The sequence below is a fragment of the Thermobia domestica genome, chromosome 2 (assembly GCF_964235325.1).
Source record: "Thermobia domestica chromosome 2, izTheDome1.hap1.1, whole genome shotgun sequence".
Taxonomy (NCBI): Eukaryota; Metazoa; Arthropoda; class Insecta; order Zygentoma; family Lepismatidae; genus Thermobia; species Thermobia domestica.
The window spans coordinates 332,580,393-332,603,455 of NC_137455.1; the positions used below are offsets into that span (position 1 = coordinate 332,580,393).

At 34.4% G+C, this 23,063-nt stretch overlaps 2 protein-coding genes across 2 annotated transcripts in view; one reads left to right on the plus strand and one right to left on the minus strand.

The window, feature by feature from the left end:
- Positions 1 to 5,301, plus strand: part of LOC145678704 (uncharacterized) — a 41,490-nt gene extending 36,189 nt beyond the window's left edge. Inside the window, exon 6 of the mRNA XM_081749132.1 lies at positions 830 to 5,301. Coding sequence (XP_081605258.1) covers positions 830 to 980 — 151 coding nt within the window. The 3' untranslated portion in view covers positions 981 to 5,301. The remainder of the gene's footprint in view (positions 1 to 829) is intronic.
- Positions 5,302 to 7,246: 1,945 nt separating this feature from the next.
- LOC145678705 (ELMO domain-containing protein 2) lies at positions 7,247 to 19,421 on the minus strand. Its single transcript, XM_081749133.1, has one exon. The coding sequence runs from the start codon at positions 19,341 to 19,343 to the stop codon at positions 18,405 to 18,407; it is 939 nt and encodes a 312-aa protein (XP_081605259.1). The 5' UTR covers positions 19,344 to 19,421; the 3' UTR covers positions 7,247 to 18,404.
- Positions 19,422 to 23,063: the final 3,642 nt, after the last annotated feature.

Here is a 23,063-nt window from a genome sequence, read left to right on the forward strand (position 1 = left end):
AACCGATTACAGCGACAACTATTAACAAAATTGTAAATTAATCCATCAGTAGTCACTAGAAGTTCATTGCAAACTTTTTTCTTTCTTTTAAAATGCCCGTGTATAATTTGCTGTGAATAATGATTAACCTAATTACTACACGATTTTATCTCCATATTTAGCTAAATAATTTCCTTACATTTTTTGGAAGTTATTTCATAAGAATTCTCCAGCGTACTTCTAGTTATGAGCAATTATATTTTTTAAACTAGTAACAGCAATAGAGTTCTCAAATTTTATAAAGACAAACGTGAACATATCTTTTGAAATATAAGTTGACAGGTTTATAATAAGTCAGATTTGCAGTTGCGAAAGAATAATAAATAGACGCTTCCTTCAGATAACCCCGAGTAGTAGTTGGAATTCCACTTGAAGCAGCAGGTTGCTTCTCCTGTAGCCTTGCTGCTGGTGAGGATGTTAAACCCAGTCAACCCCTGTTGTAGAGTGTTCCAAATCCTTTTTCCTAATGATTATAATTAGGATTAATAATTGTAGTAATAAATGCGCCCCCCTTTTTTTAAACTCTTCAACGGACCCAGCGTACCAATTTACTGATATTACCTGTGAGTAATTACATTCGATATGATATTTTAAGGATAATAATATAGAATTAGCAAACTTGAAATACCTTGTGAACGAAGAGTAATTATATAAGCAGTGTTATGTTTCATAATATTCCTTAAGCAAGATAGGTAACAACAATAATAAAGATAATGTAATTTATGAATACTCAATATATTATTATTTTTTTATATTTCTATTTATTTATTTATTTATTTTTCTTTCATAGTGATGATTTCACTCAGATGATAGCAGATTACTTACGGGACAATCCTATAATTTTTACTATTGGAGCAGTAGCAGGTGGTCTGATTGGTATTATTTCTCTTATTTGCTATATGAAACCAAAAAAGACCAAAGATGCCAAAAAGAAGAAGTAATTAAAATTTTAAGCGTTTGAAGTTTGTGAGTAGTAAACGTGTGTTGGATAAGAAAGTAATTCGAGTGATTGTATGATATTCACAGTTCATTTACCGTTAACATTAGTGCGCATACACAGCAAATATTGACAAAAAGATCATTTTTTTTTTTTTAATATTTGAGATAGTTTTTGATTTTTAAAATGTTTTTAAAAATCCAGTTTGTTGACATTTCCAAAACTATTTTTTTTTTAAGACTATAATATTTCTGCAACACACAACTACATCAATTTAAAGAAATTCAATTAATGAATTTCTACCAGAAGAGCCTTCACCGTTCAAAGGAATATTCATCGAGTGAGGAAAGTGAAAAGTGAACTTGCAACACAGTTGTAATGTTCAAATTTTCTGGGTGTATTCTGAGTCGTGTCTAATTAGAAATTTTCTAGCAGTTACTGTGTTGTCAACCCTCACTTAAAATATGCACAGGACATTGTGTCTGCGAAGTAATTGGAAAAAGTTGTCTGGTTAGACAAGACGCAAAGAAGAAACAGGAAAATAATTGTATGACTGATGGCCCAAGTGTAGAGGATTTGAGTTATCAATCCAAGTATCAGATTTTTCTGTCGTATCTTCGTTGTGCTCAAAGAGTATGCAAAAACAATAAAACAATCTTTCCTTATTAAATCCTCTTACGTGAGAAAATACAATTTCTTACAATATCGACTAAAAAGTTTTCGGATTTCTAGGTAAAGTACTGAAGAAAAGCATAGCTCACTTTACTGTGCTTTCCAAAATTCAAAATGGTTGAAATAACTTCCAACAGCAGAAATGGCCATAGCTTCTGAAACGTCAGCAAAATGGATTTGAACTTAATTTTCGGTCTTGTATTCTTATTGTAATTTATCTGTTATCCAACAGCATTGTAATACGTTGTAAAATTTTGTAAAGTACGTTGTAAGCTCTGTGGGTTAATGCAAATGAAAATTGCTGTGCTAGATAATCCTCTTCGAGTTAGACGTAAACAAGTTACTGATATGTGTGCGTTTCATGTCATCATACTAAGGGATGATAATAAGTGGTAAAAATAAGTACTAAGGGAAATTAATTGTAAGAAGAGGTAAAAGAGACGTATCGTCAAGTATGAGAGGGTTATTCACATACAGTAATTCTTAATCGTAATATACACAATTTTTGATCAGAAGTAATCAACAAGAGAACACATTTTCTCTTCTTTTCTGTCTCTTTAAATAGATGGTTATTAATTTGATATAAGTTGCCTGTTTTGTAGTCGAAACGTGCTCCCTTACCTGGTTAAATACAATCATTTCGATCGGTTTTAAGAATATTCCTTCAATCCGATTTAAACTACTCACTGAGCTAAATAATACGTTCATTGTAAAACGTATTAATATGTAACAGTTTCGCCAACTATACACTTGGTTTCATCAGACATTATGTTATATATATATGTTTACAATAAACGTATTGTATTGCTCAGCGATTAGTTTAAATCTGGTTTAAATCTACTAAAAGCAAATCTTGTACAATGGAAAAGAATATTCCATATCTTCTATCCGTCCAGCTGGATTGTATGTTATATAAGAACTGTAATTGATTACGATTGAAGATCTTAATTCAAATTGTACGTCTGAAAGTTTTGTGAACCATATCACAAATGGAACATTCCTGAAAATACTTTTTAAAGTAGTTTGACCTAAGTTCGTTGGATTTAAGGAAATCTCTTGATAAAATCTGAATGCGAACGTAGAAAATCTTTAGAATCGAGAAGTCGAACGAATCTAATCAAATTGTAGTTCCTTCTGATATAGTGTTTGGCTAAACTGCCTTAAGTTTGAATCAATTGCTTTCTTTTATTAGAGAGATAGGGTTAGCACATTTACACGAAATTTAAGAATTAAAAGAATACTTAAACAATAATAAAGTTACTATGGAATTAATTATTTTTTTGTTTTAGTTTAACGTCCTACGATTATGCACCGAGGCTAAGGGGAACGGTGGTGGTCAGATGGATGATAATGACGAAAGTAGGAAGAAACTGGAAAACCCTGAGAAAGCCCACACACACGGTGTTTGTCCACCACAAAGCCCCATGCACCAAAGCTGAGTGCTTTATCACTGAACCACCGTGGCCCGGAATTCATTCGTAGGACGGTTTAATGGAAAAAAGTACCTAGATAAAGCCCATATACATATTGTACCTACCACTAAATCCATATGTGATATGATCTGGAATCCAACTTGTACTACCTTGCGTTCCAGAGATGAATGGTATATCACTGAGTACATGTTTTTGAATTCCAAGATAAGCTGTAGGTTCATATCTCATCTAGTTCCGCTGCTGAAAGAGATTCTTTCAATATCTTAATAAAAAAAAAAGTTCGTACCATGTAAATTATAGTTAAAAACCAACCAATAGTCTAAGAAAACCATAAAATCGCTACTTTTCAAAATATGTGCAATGAGCAGGAATGGTAAACAAACATCTAATAAATAGTATTTAAGTTGAGACTATCCTTAAAAATGATCAGATCATACAAACCTACTTTTAAGCCTTCAATAAATAAATAAAGCATGAGTCGATATTATTAATATATGAGAAGTTATTAATATATATATGCAATTGCATTCATTGATATGAAACATCAGCTTAAAACATTAGGCAGTATCTTTCGATATGTAAATATAAAATTACAATATAATACCGAATTTCTAATTCAGGGAAACCAGATATATATACGAGTGATATTTGAAGCAAAACTGCACAAAATAACAATTTATATGATCACAACTAACTCACTCTTTGGCACCCAGAGGTTCAATGCCGCATTCACAAAAGATCTCCATTAACTATTGTCCTGAGCCAACTGGACCCAGTTTCTACTTTGTATTCCTATCTCTGCGAGATCAGTCTTAATATTGTTCTCCTATCTGCGCCTAAGTCTCTTTTACCGGTTGGGTTTCCAGCAAAAATTTTATAATTATATGATTAAAATGAATGTATATAATCATACATAAAACAATTTGAATGCCTGAGCTGCATAAGATATTTGAATAGTTGTATTGAGAATAATAATAATGGCGAAATATATTAACGCCTGAGATCTCTCTTAGAATAGGAAAAAAAAAATGGAAAGAAGAAAGTAATGTCAATTTGTTAGTCTGAACCGACATAATCAAAGTATATTGAGAATTTCATTATTAATGAGTCGACATGAAAGCATAATAATAATAATAATAATAATAATAATAATAATAATAATAATAATACATCAAATCTATAAGAGGATGGCAAAACTGATATGTACCTTTGTGCAGGGAACCGAATTTCAACCTTGTGAATCAAATCAAACCTTATGAGGATGGTGAACATGCTATGCCACTTTTTGGGCATTTTCTGTCTGGTCACAAAGATCTATATGTTGTAAAAAAGTTGGTAATGTCTTAAGTAAAAATTCCCTATTTAACACTACATAGTTCGTGTTTACCACTGGACTGAAAGTATTTTGAATTTAATTCGTGTTTTGTTATCCATACATAGGAATAGTTCTGTCAGTTTATCGCCATGTAAAATGGCGAAAAGAAAGCATCAGTATCGATTTGGTAAAAAGAGTTTAAAGAGAAAAGAAAAAACTGTGATTTGACTTTCGTGTACCTGTGCTTGGTTCCTTTGTTCCGTCATCTTTACGAACAGCACAGCAGAAGGGAGAATGTGTAAAAAGTCTGTTGACAACCAATACATGTTTCGCACCAAAATGAGTTCAAAAAGGTATGAAAGTCAAGTTATAACCTTTTTTTTTTTTTTTAAGTTCCTCTTTTTATCTTTTTCTTATCAGAGGATGATCGAAAATCTTCCGCATAACTGACATTATACGGAACTCTATAGCGCTTTTGTTCCAAATGTGTTCTTGCTTCGAATTTCTTGTGAGACTTTTTGTTTAATCTTGCTACATGTGTCACTAAGGAAAAAATTAATGTGTGCGTGTGTATCTAGGCATAATGTGTTCAAGAATGTATAGTATGTATTCTTTTACTCTCGAATGAATTTATTTTTGTATAAATATATTTTTACACTTTTAAACTGTAACTCAATAACTTGGATTTTCCAGTTTAAAAGAAAGAAAAAAAAATGTAATATGCACTGCAAAGCTATTCAAAACAGAAATGTATTATGTGAATGGTCGTTTCTATGGGAACAAGTGTATGTTGTTCAAATGCCAGAATTTGTGAGGTGTTCTGAGTTTTTTTTTTTTTTTGGTCAAATGGAATTGCCTTTGTACTTTTTACATGTATTTTATTTATGAACAAAATCCAAAATTGATACTGGGTGTTTTTATTTTACTTTATATCCTTACCTTACAAGTAGTGTTTACTTCATTTTTTTTTTAATTACTTTTACTTGTGGATACAAGGAGCGTTCAATAAAGATTTCTCCTGATTGATTTCCGGTAGTCACCGGAGGATGAAGTTGCATATGAATAGAAACGCAATACGTATGGCATGGAGGAAGTTGTAATCCGAACTCGGTAACTTTTATAAATATGAATGTGTAGGAAAATGGAGTAGAGGAAGATTATAAGATTTATGTTTCTGAAAGGCAAAATGGTGGAAGATGTGGGCACACGTCAATGGAAAGTATTTTTATTCCCACTATTAGTCGGTCGACTACAGGCAGCAACAAATGAAAGACTACCAAGAAGATGAAGGCGACCATATTAGAAGATCGAAGGTATTTCAACTTGTATGTTGTTCAGTATAGCTTTGGAAATATTCGATAATATCAATAAAACAAAGCTGACGAATTTTGTTTGTAGAATATCGAATATAATTGGAAAATATTTGCTAGTCATGTTAGCACCTGAGTTACTCCTCATCTGTCGGGAGAGGATCGAGTAACCTAATTCCTTAAACTTTTAGGCTTGTGGAGGACTTCAGTTTTTCATCCTCTTTCCCTCCATGAATTGTTCAAAAATAGTTTTCACAGCCCCATAAAACTGCGGGGAAAAGGTATGCATATATAACAACTTTGTTTACATGGGTGCAGTTCATGGTAAGTGTATCAAGGGAAATTGTTGAATCGTCCTCGTATTTTCTTTTACCTGCATGTAGCCAAAGCTTCATTCTTAGGCACATAAGTTCTTTTATTTTTATTTTTTTTTAAATTTAATTTACAGCAGTGACTTCTTACAGTGTATGTTAAAAACTGAATATATCGCCCCTATATTTCTACTAAAGATACACAAATTAACAAGTCCTCCCAGTTGTGTCTGTGGCTAGCGCGCGCCTTCGGTACACGGGGTCCCTGGTTCAATTCTCAGTGGCAGAACCTTTAAATGTAAACGCATCACGATGGTTCAGATTCCACCTTGAACTAACTGTAAGCCCACGTCTCGTATAGCCTTGATGCGGAAAAGAACGCTCAACTTCCATCCATTCAATTATAAGTGAACATAATATTTATTTCTGTACATTAGAGTTCAAAAGATTTACTTTAGTCTACCTAGTTTTTTTTTTTAAGTACGAAAGTGAATTTGTTTCGTGATTGTAATTGAATGTGAATGTCCATAAATTCACATAGAATAAAAGTTGTATTTTGTCTCAACTTTCTCTACACTCAATAAGTTAATATCTCTGTATGGAATACATTCATAAACGTAAACGTAAGAATTGAAAAGACCGTAAATACAGAAATTCCATGCATTTTAGTAAACACTAAGGTTTAACATCAAGATTTTTTTTAAAGGTAAGAATAGGCAACTAAAAATGTACTGAACATCTTTTTAAAGTATTTTATTTTACTCAAATTTACAAACTTGAATCACATGCGAATTATGCTCAACGTGAGGAAGATAGACTGTAATAATTGAAATACATTATGCATTATCGTCACAACATAGACATACATCCTTTTTCTATGAAACGTTCATTCTTTATATTTTAAATAAAACTATCACAGCAGTATTTTTAATACAATTTATAAAATTGATAACAAACGATGCTTGGTCCAGCATTACATTGAGGATTTGAATAAAAATAATCTTAAGAGAATAAAATATACATTTACTGTATTTAATTTAGATTTTTTATTGTACGTGAGCTTTCGTTTTTTGAAGATACATATTTAAAATATAACTGGCCAAATGGAGATTTCTAATAATTTTTTCTATATATAGAATCACAGATATTAAGAGGCATTATCACACGAAGATGAATCTACATTTATCTCTCTCGCATCATTATGTACATACCTTAAATCTTTTATTATAGGATTTGCACCTTAAGGAAACCGTCTGGACCTAAATTAAGATTTTATTATTTGGTTCTATTGCACAACACATGGGGGAAACTATAGATTCTGTATTGTTATTGACAAATATTAATGCGAATGTTGTAACTTATTTCTCATGTATTAGGCCTAATTAAAAAAAAATACACAAAGGATATATAGGTTTCGGCACAATTACCTTACAAAAATTAAGCCTACTTTCCAGAACAAAAACTGAGACTTCGACACAATCTAACGTGAGATTTTATATGTACTCCAACTGGGAATCGAAGCGTGGTTTCTATTAGTACATTAATCTTGGAATGAATGGATTGATAAGATTAATATGTTTTTTAAGTGCAACCGTCTTTAAGGCCGATTAGATCATATCAAAAATTTTCATCATACGTTACATCTAATTTTTCATGTATATAAATTAGAAGTGATAGTAGTTACAAACAGTAGATACACTCCACAATCTTAAGTCTCCTGAAATGAAAAATGAAATGAAATCTTTGAGTTTTACGTCCCACGGTTATGCCGGCTAGGCTAAAGGAGACGGTGATGATGAGTGATGAATGAAATGGTGGAATGAAGAAAGTGGGAGGAAACGGGAGAACCCCGAGAAAACCCACGCACACGGTGTTTGTCCACCACAAAGTTCACTTGGCGGGGGCTGGGATCGAACCCGGGACCCCAAGCACCAGAGGTGAACGCTCTACCACTGAGCCACCGCGGCCCCCGTCTCCTGAAATGAATTTATTTAAGCAAGGATATCGACTTTATTTCTGTTACGTGGCAACTGTCACTCGGATAAGTTTGTCAGTGGCGATGAACGCGAAGAGTCGATATTTTAATCTTAAATCGATATTGAAGTTAATACTACTACCGAACAGGTCTTTTCACTCGGTTTCTTTGAAGCAATGTCGAACGAAAAGACAACACTACATCAACTGTTGTGTGTAACTCAGTATCGTACACTTTTAATCTTAGTTTGATGGAATCTGAAATTCAATATGCACGGAAAAATGTGTTCTGTCTAAACGGCCTAAAAGAGGCAACAACCATTCTGTATTAGATAATATTTAACAAACCACTTATTTGTTGTAATATTAAATTTAATATTACTTACTTATGTTAGAACCAACGTAAAATGTCCATCTAATTGATTATTACAGTCAAACTGTGTTGAAATTCCTTATTGTGCAGATCACATTACAATAACCTGAGTGCTCTTTCCTCTTATAAATGCAGTTACATTTTACTTCAAAATGTATTCTACTTGGCAAAAGAAATTACATGAATAGACGAAACATGAAAAACTACCCTGATAATTTGGTAACGTGCAATTTTTGTAACATTGCAATATAATACTAATATACAACCATCATTCACTGGTACATTTATTTATGCCATATTATTACAAATAGGACATTCTTTTTTAATCGGCAGTGTATGCAAACACACTTACGTTTTAAAAATTAAGTTTCGCTCTCAGGTAATCTGTGCAAGTCGTCCTCCATAAACACATGCACACGACGTTTTTTTTCTTTTTTTTAAAATTACCATTTATGACCTTTAAGTGTTTAAAGTGCTTAGTAAAATATTCATTATTATTATATTGTTTTAAATTGTATTTATGTGATATAGTATGCTTTGAAAGAATACCGTTGCTGAAATAATGAATACTGGTAGGCATATCGCAGATTTAATGATTTAGGATACACACCGATAATTTCATAAAATCATATAAGCGCACAGTTTTTGAGATTTTTAACAACGATATTCGGATAAGCTCACATGAGTATCTCGATGACCATCAGATACGAGAAAAAAAGCGAAAAACCTCGAGTGTCTGTACGACTACCATCATATTCTATAGAGGATTGTATACCATACAAATATCCTTTCTTGTTTTAAGTTTATTATGTATTCATTCAAGTTTTCTTCTTTCTTCTGAGAAACGTATGAATTCCATTCACAGTCTCTGGGTCTAATACTACGTGCTTTTCAGTTAATTTTTACATTGCTTTTTATTACCACTAAAGCCCTTAAATATGGAAAGTAAACTGTTGAAACTGACAGGCGAAAAGGCAAAATAAAATATCTTTTAAATAATCACAATATAAGGACTGAAAAATAATTTTTAAACTCGCAAGTAATAGGATTTTTTTTTTTTTTTTTAAGTTCAATATACAAATGTAGCTATGAATCACATACTACCCTCTTAAATGGGGATCTTGGTTTCACTAGTTATTCTACAGGGGGAATGGCAGATTTATGCTAAGCATAGATTAAAAAAAAAAAAAAAAAAAAAAAAAAAAATCAGGTGTACTTTTCCGAGAACGGACAAGTCTTTTTTTATTAAGCGCATCTATAGACGTTCTCCCCGACTTAGCCTATGGTCACAGTGCATCCGAGTTTTCACTCTGGCGATTCTGGCCGACTGCTTGGTCACACTGCAACCGATCCGTCGTCAGTCTGGCTTCTTGTGATATACAGTATGGACCAAGAATTGCTGCTATTAGAATATCCTGTTAAAAATATTACTTTTAGAGGAAGATAGGAGCGAATATGTAAATACTATTTTTCAAGAAAGAGAGAAATAATGGTGAGTTTCACACGCTATTTCCAAAATTGGTGGAGCAGCCACAGAAGTTTTATACTTACTAGTACTCAGTGGCGTATTTAAGGGTGCGGCTTCCGGGTTTAAGCCCCTCCCCCGAAATTCAATAAATTATTTTAAAGTAAATGGGATAACTTGCAGAATTTTTACATTTCCAGGAATAAAGTTAGCAATGCCCTCCGAAACAAAATCGTAAATAAGCCATTGCTAGTACTATTTAATTCTTCGGCTACTTCTAACCACGGTCTTCTTGCTACGTCCCTGTTGTGGTAGCTCTTGTTCTGAATATCCCACAGAGGTTTTCTGTTCATTCACTAACGAAATCAATCTTTCAGGATCAACCATCTTGCATACATAAGTGAAAGGGGAGTCTCAATACTTGCGATGAGTTGTAAACCACCTGCTGGTCTGGTGTAGTCTGACGACAAAAACAAAATAATTTGTTTCCGATCGGTGGTCGGCCGTAGTAGCCAGACTATGTCGGCGCCAGTCTGACCACGTACACTTCTCTCAATGCATTTGTTTATTTTACCGATGTCGTCATAATATGTCAGACTAAAAAATCGCCGGAAGTCGGATCCACTGTGACCATAGGCTTAGCGCTGCATTCACAGCACATTCCCTAACATTTCTCTGAGAAACAGTATTACATCAAGACACCACAGTTTGAAAAATACGCTTGCATTCTGTTCACTGAAACATTTCTCCGTCTCCTCTTATACTACTTTTCGTATTTTAAAAAGTTTGCACATTTCCAATTACTGTATTTGCACATTGCAAACACACATGGCTGTGATGTCCATTAAACATTTGGTTTATTCATTAATATATTTCTCAAGTTATAAACATTTTAGCGTGCTACTATCATTCACTGTTTAATTGTTGTGCACAGAGATCAATCGCCACCTACAAGTACGAATGAAATAAGCAGCTCGCCACCTACAAGTACGAATGAAATAAGCAGCTTTGCTAGAAACTATAGATTATTACATTAACAAAGGGACAAGAAATGATTACTACAATCTTTCGATGAACAAATTAAGAATTTTACGTGGGAAAAAAAAATAACTATCGAAGTAACCCTGCTTTGCTTTTAAAAGTAAGATATGATTTATTATACCACCACAACTCCGTTTTTCTAAGTATAATGGAGAAGGAAAAAGGCAAATAATAGGTTAAAAACACCGAAAAGGCGTTTTTCCTCCTCCATTTTGAAAAGAAACTATGACATTTTCCCATCAGTTCTGGGATTTACGTAATTATAAGTGTGGACATAACCTAATTTTTGTCTAACAAACCAAATCTGAAAAGTCAGCGATACTTTTAGTAGCTTATAGCTTAAGTTTATAATCCCATTTACTTTAACTTGAGAAACGCAGGAAAACTAACGTATACTGGTGCACGATTGGTAAACATTACTATTTTTCTCTCCGCATTACATTTATTCAAACTTCTACGTCGATTATCGAATGAAGAATAAGGAAAATGCGTTTGTAGAAAAACTGTCTTTACAGACTAGGCAACATCGCATTATTGCTGAATGTGTCTGTAGATCCCAATACAAAGTAAGGAAAATGAATACTAATAAGTTTGATTGTAAATCATAGATGTCTACGATTTATTTTTGCCACATAATGGACGTACTACAGGTATATAGGAGTGCACTTTTTAGTAACCCATTTTCTTAGTTTTCGTGCCCAGTTCTACGAACGGTCGTGGCGGCTCAGTGCAGCGCTCACCTCCGGCGCGTGGAGTCCCTTAAACTTACAGACACCGTGTACATTTGTTTTCTCGGGTTTCTCCCATTTCTTTGCACTTCCTTCATTCCACCATTTTACTCTTATCTCATAGCCTCCCTTAGCGTCGGTGCAGAGTCGTTAAAAATTTCGTTTCAGATCCTCTACGATGCAATGAAATCATATTACATTTCTATTCTCTGTTGTAAGCATTCGAATATAAATATGCATTTCTAAAAGTGGGTTCCTGAGTGTATATTTCGTGAGTGAAAGGGGACTGAAGCACTACTTCCAGCAATCTGTCTATCGGAAAGAAATACCCCGTTCATCCTGAGCCGACTGGAAACAGATGAGGATCCACATATACACATCCTCTCCGGTTTAATCATGACATGTAACAGAAACTTATATTATTCCCTTTCATAACATTTCTGTCAAAGGTCCTGTGCCCCAACGTGGTTTGTTGCAACGGAAATTGCAGTAACGGGTGATAGTCCATAATGTGGTGGCATAACGGATAATGTAGGCACACCTATTTGTACGGTAAATATACTTTGAAATCGGTCGGATATAAATTGAACAACATTCTGTATATGTATCACCGACATCTACAGAAATCCTAGTAATATTCCAGAGAATTTTATACTACTAAACCTAGTCTTGTTCCTGTGACCCAAAATCAGTTAATAGGTAATCAGATATACGAAATAAAATCAGTAACTCCACAACACATATCTGACATCGGACAGGTAAAGAAGTGAAAATATAGAAATTAATACAATTATCTCAATATGAAATAAAAGGAAAGTTATGAGCTCCTCCGTAGCTCAGCGGTTAGCGTACGCGCCTTTAGCGTGGGAGACCCGGGTCGATTCCCGGCGGGAGCTCATGTGGTTCGGATTCCACGTTAATCAGTAGGTCCACGTTTCATATAGCCTCGCTGCTGAATGGGACATTAAACTCAAAATCAACTCAAAGGGAAGTTTTCACTTACCAACCTGACATGAATCGGTAGTCGGTAAATGTGACTTAATTTTGTGTCAAATGCCCATCTGAATTAGCTATTTTTCTCATTAGTCTTGTCGTCTTAAAGGGAAAAAACACCTCTCTTGTTCTGATTATTCATGTCACACACTATATTGTTGCATAAAGGAATTAGGAGATAGAAAACTGCTACGAAAATATCCAGAAAAAAAAAATACGGAAACATGTGTTAATTATCATTCTTTCAGAGGGAATTGAGGCAGCACATGCTTTTTTTATACGTCACGAGTTTTGCAGAAACACGGAATTCACGTCGTGTACTTCACTTCCGCAGAACATATAGAAGGTTTCTGTAATTCTTAACAATAGAAGTAATGTAGGTTAGGTGTATTTTGGTATGTCCACTTGTATCTCGGACCTAAATGCTGTAGATGATAATATAAGTTGCCAAAGTAATATTTCCCAAATAAAAGGAGTAGATATAACTAATGTTTGTAATCAAAAAGTAGATGATGTAAATGAGTCTAAAGAAATCAGTCTTTAAAAAAAAAAAAAAAAACTCATTTCACTCTACACATCATTAAACCTGTCGTAAATACTCCTACCAGAGTAGGCAAAACAAGAATCTCCGCTCTTGACCAAATTATAATACCACGTGATGATTTCGTATCTCATGTTGATGTACTAAACCTAGGCTATTCTGATCATATTGCTCAACTTCTTTATTTTTCCACAGAAATAATTAATAAGAAAACGAACCTGGGCATGGAAAGGTCTAAAAGGCGTTCATTTACACCCACTAATGTGGCATATTTCAGATACTTGTTGAAAACTGAATCGTGGGAAGAAGTTTATAATGAATGTAATGTTAATGACCAATTTAATTCTATTCTTTTTTTAAGTATATTTACTCATTATTTTGATATTGCTTATCCTAAATGAAAATTTAACATAAATAAATCGGTAAATGTCAGTCCGAAGTGGAAGACTTTATGAATAACGGTTTCTCTAGAAATAATGCGCTATTTGCATCAACTATCCCGACGTTGCCATACTCCCGTGTTTAACCGATACTATAAAAGGTACAGAAGAGTTTTACGTAAGGTCATAAAACAGGCAAAAATGTTAGAAAATGATACTTACATTGGGAAAGCTTCCAAATGAAAGCTACATGGCAAATTACCTGTATTCAGAAAGAATCTGGGAAACGAAAACCTTCCTCTAAGATAACTAGCGTTTCTTGTCAAAATAAAATTATTAGAAAACCGACTGAAATTGCAAATGCTTTTAACGATTACTTCAGGAATGAAGTGGAAAACGTTTTCACTAATAACGTGAACAATAAACTATCTAGCAAGCAATACGTTAGTAGACAGAATGATAATGCTTTCAAAAAATCATTGTTCTTACACTCAGTAACTAATGAAAAATAAAGAGTTCTTCAGGATATGATGAAGTTCATGATAAAATTCTAAAGCAATGCTCTTATGACATTGTTGATATCTTATGCTTCATAGTAAATAACTCATTTAGAGTGCCGTTTTACCTGAAGCATCGAAGTTAGTTGTTAAACCGCTATATAAAAGTGGCAAGAAAGATCTTACATCGAACTACAGACCCATATCGTGTCTATCTACCTCCTCCAAACTTTTTGAAAAACTTATGTATATAAGACTAGTTAGCTTTCTAAATAATTTCAACTTAATCTCTCCTGCTCAAAATGGTTTTAGATCAACTCCTCTTTACTCCTTTCTCTATTCCCCTTTAAACTCATTAAACGCTAAGAAGTATGCAACCAGCATATTTCTTGATCTTAGCAAAGCTTTTGATACAATTGACCATGGAATTTTACTTGAACGGACCCCTACTGAGGACATCTCTTCAAGGAAAAGGATTTGCAAATTGTATTATCATTTCATACAGATGATAAATGCGACTGTACGGGACAGAGTGCTAATAAAAAGGATACTGTTAATGTGCTCGAAAATGCTCAAAGAATTCCTAAAGTAAAGCGCTATATGACAAGGACTATTTCTGAATCATTCATCCATTTTAAAAACGAGTATCCACAAACAAAGATAGGTAGAACAACATTTTTCTCTTTGGATTCTAAGTGGGTAATACCACATCCAACAAGAGAGGTTTTGTTTGTGTGTATTGTGCAAACTTCAACTGCAAGAAAGAGACTGCCTGGACAGTCTTAACATGTCAGGTATAGTCATTAGTTGAGCGCTATATGGAGAATGAACCATGCTTATTCCAAGAATGTCCAAATTGTCCGCGTCAGGATGGACTATCTCTACAAACATTACAACTTGAAGAAGCAGCAGTAGAGAATAATGAAGTAAGCTATGTAACATGGGAAGCCAGTAAACTTGTGAAAACGACAGTGCCTATCGATTATTTCGTCACTGACGAACTGTCCCGATGGACTGTGAAGGCTGTAACACATCGCCATTTTAAGAATGTGCAGAGAAACCACATTTCGCATACCAAAGATCAAGCAAAAACATCTATCCAAAAGTCATTCATTCATTGTGATTTCGCAGAGAATTGGTGTTGTTCTACCAGGAGAAGTACAGGGATACCACTGGCAAAATGACCAAATATCCACATTTACAGCAATCAGGTATTTCAACAATGAGAGAATAAGTTTTGTAATTGTCAGTGATGACACAGGACATGCCACTAAACACGAGCTAAGCCTGCAGTACAGGCTATTCAACGTACAGTAGACTTTGTCCAAACAGTTTCACAGTACACTCCTGCAATACGATTCTTTGACAAAGAGGAAGTAGAAGAATTTAGAGTTAGAAAACTGAAAGAGTATGCATCCACTGGGCCACATACAAATTGTGTTTCAGAGTTTGTATCTGTTTTCTATGAACCACTTTTTCTGATTCAACAGTTGTTCTGAACAGCAGAGACTATTAGCTTTAATTTTTGACACCAGAAACACTTCAATTTGCCGAAAAATAAGGGAGTTACAGAATTTTTAACATTACATGTCGATTTTTCCGCGGCATAAGTCTCGGAAAATGCCAGATTTTCATTTATTTTTCCTGAGGTCCGTTTAGGAGATAAAAATCTGCAAATATTCCTGTGGTCATTTCTCATGGGTATCTACCCAAAGAAAAAATATGAAGAAAATCCATGACATAAGGGCAAATGGCATTGGTTCATTTGACATGGAATGAGCCATATACTGACCCAAAAATTGGGTCTATTTCTTCCTTTCAGCAGTAATAGCTCAGTACGTATGTAACTTACAGAGCTGAATTTAGTTTCATTTTGTGGAGCTTTCAGAACAAAACAGAATGAAAATATCTTGAATAGTTCTTGAGATACATGCGTTTAAAAATTTTAACTCCAAAAGCGCGGGAGATTTGACCCGAAATTTCAAGTGGGCATAACTTTATTCTTTTATTTTATTAGCAAAACGCAAAATATATGGGTCCCTTATTTTTTTCTTTTTTTTACCTAATATAACATTTAAATTTCATGAAAATTTGAGAGAATAATTGGGCACATACTGCCTGTCTTGAGATGGGGTATGCCATACTCATGAAATGAAATTAAATCTTTGTAAGGTGTACGTCCCACGCTTATGCCGGGTTGGATAAAGATGAGGATGATGACAAATGAATGAAATGGTGGAATGAAGAAAGTGGGAGGAAACGGAAGAACCCAGAGAAAAACCACGCACAGTGTGTTTGTCCACCAAGAAGTTAATTTGGCGCGAGCTGGGATCGAACCAAGGACCCCGTGCACCAGAGGTGAACGCTCTACCACTGATAAACCGCAGGCCCAGGCCATACTCATACTCAGAAAACAAATGCAACTGTATTTTTAAACATTCAATACACTACCAGTAACACATTTAATGACCGAGACACTTAAATTTTAGATTTTTCATTACAATATTTAGGGCATTTGAAAACATAAATTCACAGTATCCTAACAAAACAGAGTCACTTCAGTTCGTAGTTCTTCATCTCTAATAAACATATACACGTATATAAAACTTATACAATGTGTTTCCCATAATACTGTGAAACAAAGCCATACATATACAGTAGTGTTTATATACTGTATGAAATAGCTACATCTATCAAAACAAATGAACGTCCTTTTTGTCATGTAAATTAAAAACCTGTTTTGCCGAAAAATAACTTAAATATAGTGTTTTCTTTAACTTTGAAAAAAGGCATAAATCTAACGCCTTCAGAAGTCGTATTTTACTTGAACATTTAGAACCGTGTCATTTCGTGCCACTAGCATGCATATTAACAATAGCTGTGCATTAAGATAATGACTATACACACAGTGACTTATACATTAAATAGATTTTCAATGACTCAAAAACTCATTTTATTGATTACTTTCTAATTTTATTAGGTATAATAACTAAGAGCGAATGAAATACCAACTGCCAATAAAATTAGTACCGGTACTAACCTTCTGTATTCCTAAATATACAAAATGCTCAATACTAACTTTATTAGACATGCTCACAGATGGGAATCGTTCGGTAACCCAACGATAAATATGTGAGCGAAGTCACGCAAGTTCCACAGTTAGGACGCCGCATGCGCTATTTAAAATAAATGTCATAAAAGTAACCTTGAAGAAGCATAACGAAAGTCATTTAAAGCAATGTGGAGTAAAAATCCCCTGAGAAGTGAACATAGCGTTAGAGAGTTTATATTGTATGTAACTTCTTTTACGAAGGATTAAATGGTAACGACATGTATACATTAATACCTTCATTTCACAAACATTTGCACCCTGATTCATAATATGCGTAACTTTTACTATAAAAAAGTGCATATTTATTTTACGCATCCACGTTAATTTTCAAATGTACAGAACAAATTTGTTTTAATATTTTTTTTAGACTAATGTGTAAACAATCGAAATTTGTTGCATTCTTGTCTGTGAGATGCATTAATCTACATTTCTACATTACGTAGAAACATAATAATCAAAGTGTAATCTGTTTAGTACGGAGTGAAATATCTGAAGGCAGTGTGCTAACCCATAATGCGCAAGCATAGAAGTATCAAAGAGTTAAGAGATTCATATATTTGTGAAATTTATTAACTGGTGTATCGTATTTTAGAACACCAATGTGTACATAATGAAAACATACTGGGATATTACCTGTAACGCCCATATTTTAGGGCGAATGTACAAGTAATGAAAACATATCGGTATATTACCGGTACCTGTAACGTCCATGATACGTACAAATACGTAAAGTAAGTGCTTCTATGCCATATGGTATACAGTTTGCGCCATCCTAGTTCATATGTATACCCGCTGACGCGCCTGCTCTCTACGGACGCACTCCCACGCGCACATCCCTCCTGTGCTCCTACCCTGATTCGGTTAGATAGCATTTGTGCTTTCGGTGTCAACCTACGTACCACAAGTCGGTTAGTGCTTTTTCCACAGAAATGCAAATCCACACTCCAAAAACTTTTTCAAAGTACAGAGAGTAGACTCACTGAGAAAGAACTACATATGCAGTGAATTTTTGTATGAATCCGTACAATAAATCTGCACCAAATAATAATAATTAACTCATTATTTCTATGCATACTTTGAAACTTAACAAACACAATGAAATAACTTATGATATTTTCCAACTATTTGAACCCTCGTGCTTTATTCTGCTTTGTCGCTTGTCAATACGTAATGAGATCGAGATTCTACTTAATGATTCGAAAAGCCAAATCTCTACAATACTTTTAACCATACACCACCAACAGATAATTTCTTAGATGTCACCGGAGGAAAAGAAAAATAATTTAAATATTATCAACAGAAAGATTTATCCTGAACACAGTCGTTGGTTTGCTAAGGTTCGCTCTAATGCTGTTCTCAAATTTTTCTTTTATGAAGCTAAATTCCATTACATCTCGTGGTTTTTCGTTAATCCAAAAACTGTCGAACTCGTAGAACAAATAGGAATAAAATTGATGGAATACTTTCATTGCTGGTTTCTGATGGCATACATTGTACACATGCACTTTTGCAGACCCATCTTTAAATAAATGGTATGCCATGCTAGTTAAATTAATACCGACGATGGCAAAAGCATACCCATACTTTGGGTGGTGGGAATGTGACAAAACATGGGTTGCTGCACCAGGATATTCCTCAGCGAAATACAAAAGGTTCTCCAAGCCCAACAAACCCATTCCTCGAAAATCTGTTTTAGGATCATCACCCTGAAATCCTATTTGTTGCCATTGTTTTGTTATGCGTGATTCTAAGGGTTGGTCAGGCATTAGCGTGTCCCAAAGTTGGAGTAACTTCTGTTCATGTTCTATATTAGCACTATCATACGGAGTTTTTCTAACATTCTCCAATTCTTCTACTAATTGTGAATATCCCCAGATTTGTCTTACACAGTTACCGAAAGAGATCACAAACTGCTTATGAATGATAGGATTTATAGTTTTCACACGCAATATTGTAAGCACTGCGAAATCCACTATGTTTTTCTCTGCCTGATTAGAGAATTTTCTCTCTGCTGCAATTTTATTCAAATATGAAATTAAGTGTTTTACGTCATGGCACCTCGATTGATGTAAAGATTTTTCTACACCAAGTGTTCTCAAAGCACCTAGCGGTTCACCATAACAAATTCTTTGCAATTCACATAGTCTTGTTGTCTTTCGTAAAAACCACTTAATAAGTGGTCTGATATACCAATATAAAGAAGTCCACAAAAAACCGAACATGTTTTCTTTCAAAATATTTCATTTACAAACGACTACAACATTCCCTACTCTAAACAAATGCCGGAGAAGACAGTTGCAATGTTACCATCCACTATCCTCAGTTTGTTTCTCAGCTTCGTATTTTTTCCACTATAGTTTCACTTAGAAAAATTTAAACTTGGATAGAGTTTTAAGAATTATTTTTAAAAGTCTTTCTATCTATAATAATATGCTTTCTCTTCTACATTCGTACATTTTGTGTAGCAATCAGAATTAACTTGTTAATTTGCACCTCTAATTCCCTAATTCGTTATAATAATTTTTCATGTATAAGAAAGTTTACATCATTGGCAATACTGGAAAGTGGTAAAACAAAAGACTGTAGTATTGCACAGCGATAGTGACAAGGATATTATAATATAGCTAGCATATTATTTATTTATACACATTTCTGAGCATTACTGACATCTATGGCCTCAAACTAGGGATGGCCAAAAATTTTCGGATCCGGATATCCCGGATCCAGTGAGATCCGGATCCGGATCTTGCCGGATCCGGACCTAGATCCGGATCTCGGATCTGGATCCGAAATTCGAATTTCGGATCTGGGTCCGGATCTCGGATCTGGATCCGAAATTAGAATCTCAGATCTTGATTCGTATCCAAACCTACATCTGAAATTTGATGATAAAATTGAATATCTAAAATTCGTTAAAACTTTTTTCGGATTCACTGATGTAGTAGGTTGCTGTGCTTTTAAATGTTTCCATAACACGTTTGTGCTACCTTTGTTCTTTATTTTATTTTAACCTGTTGCAATATTTACATGTTGCACATTCTGTGGAAGTCTCTTTAGTAAAATGCTTCCCAGTTTGATTTCTTCCCATTTCAGAGTATAGTGAACTGTCTGAAAACTGATGTAAGTGGTAACAAACTCTTCTGTTTAGCTCATCTTCAAAACTTAATGTTAGCTTCACATTGAAAATATTTATTTTATTCTTAGAAAATAAACTTTATTCTTTTCTCATATACAAATCAAATATCTTTTAGATAAGGCCCTTCTAATCGCAGGGATAGTAGACAAAACAAACTCTTTATTAATAGTAGTTTCTGACTCACGAGTCCAACCACCAACAAATGTAATAATGAATATCTTTCACTTCGAAGGTAATACAATAAAAAATATAAACTGGTTGACGTGGAACAACAGTAGATTTTTAAACATACACACGAGAATTTCAGGAGAGCGATATGGTTGTGTTCGTTGTATGACTTTATTACCTAACTTATGGCTTGCCATTCTGAGGTCGGGAGTTTGTTGAAGGAGTAAATATGAAAGAGATTTCTGTTATTTTTTCTTCACCCTCCTGGCTTCTTTAATCATACATTGCAGCACGTAACCAAAACATATCCATGCATCATATCATTGAAGCGTTTTGTGTTTCGTATATTAAAGTCTTCAAAAATATTTAACATATTCGCATTTGTTCATGTGACCTCAGGTTCAATTCTCGGCGGGAACATACATGAGAAAATTGAAAGCTGAAACAATATGGAATAGTATATAAAAGTCAGGAAATTGATATTAAAACTTTAGCTATCTATTGGGACTGTAAGGCTGTAGTTAAATTAACCCACACGTTTCGTGAAGATATATTACGTCGTTATTGTTTATTTACCATAAGCTACCAGATACATCCTCAGAGGCCATTTTACACTGTAGTAATCAACAGATGAAAACATTGGAAAAGGAATGAAAGGAAGGTCCCCAGAGCCTTAGATCAAGGTACTAACCTAGCATTTGCCCAGTATAACTGAGGAACAATCCTGGAAAATCCTCAGTGAGGATGGCTGGTCTCCGAATTCGAACCCGGTATTATCCAATTGCGAAGCAAGAATCCTAACAAGTAGCCTGAGCTCGCTCCGTATTATTATTATTATTTAATTAACGTAATGTTTTAAAATTAGTGCAAATTAAACCGTACTTTCTTTATTGCTGATGTTATAGTTAATAAGCCTACATGAGACATCAGTCCCCATTAAGAAAGAATACTAGAACTGGAATTCAGGAAGCGAGGGTGAAGAGATTAATAAGCATGAGGAAACTATGTACGATGCAAAAACTGAGTAATTATGTAATTATGACTTCGTCACAGATATATTCACTTACACACGTCAATTAATATTTCTCTGATACAGTGCACTCTTACTTTCTATAGTGGCAGGAAAATGGCCCGCTTTTGTAAACGAACACACTAAGCACTATAGGCGCAATGTCCGTGCAAAGAAACATAGTTAAAACTAGAAAAAAATAGGGAAAGCGAGGGGAAAATGATAAACCGCCCTTCAACTTGAAAAAAAAAAAACTAAAAATAACTAAACTTAGAGCTACGAAAGACGCGAGGTGAATTTTATTGAAAAGATTGTTTTTCCTTAGTGATTAGTTGTGCTAACTATGAACATGAATTAAAAAGAAAACAAGTAGCTAGCTCTGAGTTTCCCAAACTAGTTGAAAAGAAAATATTGGATAAAATTTAATAATGAAGAAGCCATTTATGATAATTAAAACAAACTAAATTCTTGGCACGACAGTCCTTTGGTTCCTACCAGCGGGCTTACGTTGAAAGTGGGGATGTGTAGTCAACGCATCGACACCCGAAGTCCTTAATGCCGGCTTTCTAGACTGCAATCCGCTACCTCTTACTTAAGATAACTCCCCAATTGTCCTCACGATGATGGGTCAACATCGAAATTGTTGGGTGCCTCTCCGCGAATTGAACTCATGACCACGGGCACCTAAGGCACGCTCTCTGTCTTCTATAAACGAAAAGCTATAGTTACCCACATTGTCTAATACAGAAATAAGTTCTGATTCTCTAATAGCTGCTGATGGTGATAGTCAAGGTTCACCGAAGCATGATCCCAAACCCAAACTGAGATATTGATGTCACTGGAATGCCTGAAAAGTCATTGTGGGTAAGTGAATTGCCCACTTGTCAGGATGAAGGGCGATGGTGATGTGAAATGTGGAGCTGTCAGAGGTACTACTTATGATAATTGGATTTATAATATTCTATGTTGCCATAAGCCCTCTTCAGGAACAAAACTGTTAATCTTAGCTTTGAAAATGTTACATAAGGAGTTTTATTGCTATCATTAGGTTGCATTAGGAATTATCGGATTTATTTTAACGCTTAACTTTTACATCTCTTCTGATTTACGAATATTTAAATCGCGATTATCCCCTTAAGGTCAATTAGTGATATTTTAAATAATTTCGAACCAACTTTATATATGGTTAGTCTTGTTATATGGGAATAATTGAGACCAGAAGCAGTCTACAGGCTAAGTCCAAAACAATCTTGGCCGACCTCCTGATAAACCACGTCTTTCAGCAAGGTGAATTGTGGCAATCCGATACCCACATGAGGAAATCTTCGGTTCAGTGTGAAAGCTTCCATAAGAACCAGCACTCTAATCAGTGAAATGTGCTTTGCTAATTTTTATTCAATGTGAAAGTACCTAACATTATTGCCAGAAAAGAAAAGGCATTTATTTCAAACAAGTCGCCCTTACAGTTTTCGTATTTGAACACAACACTCATGAAAAGTCATGTTAAAGCGCAATTTGCCCCTGAAAAAGAATATTTATCTGTTTTTAGCTTCTCGTGTTCCCCAAAGTACCGGTACATGCGGAATTAGTGCTCGCCTTCCGCTCGCATTACCTAGGTAAAACGGCTAC

Bases quoted from the DNA above. Each gene is read 5' to 3' on its own strand.
- LOC145678705 (XM_081749133.1), bottom strand. From the start codon at position 19,343: ATGTTCGGTTTTTTGTGGACTTCTTTATATTGGTATATCAGACCACTT.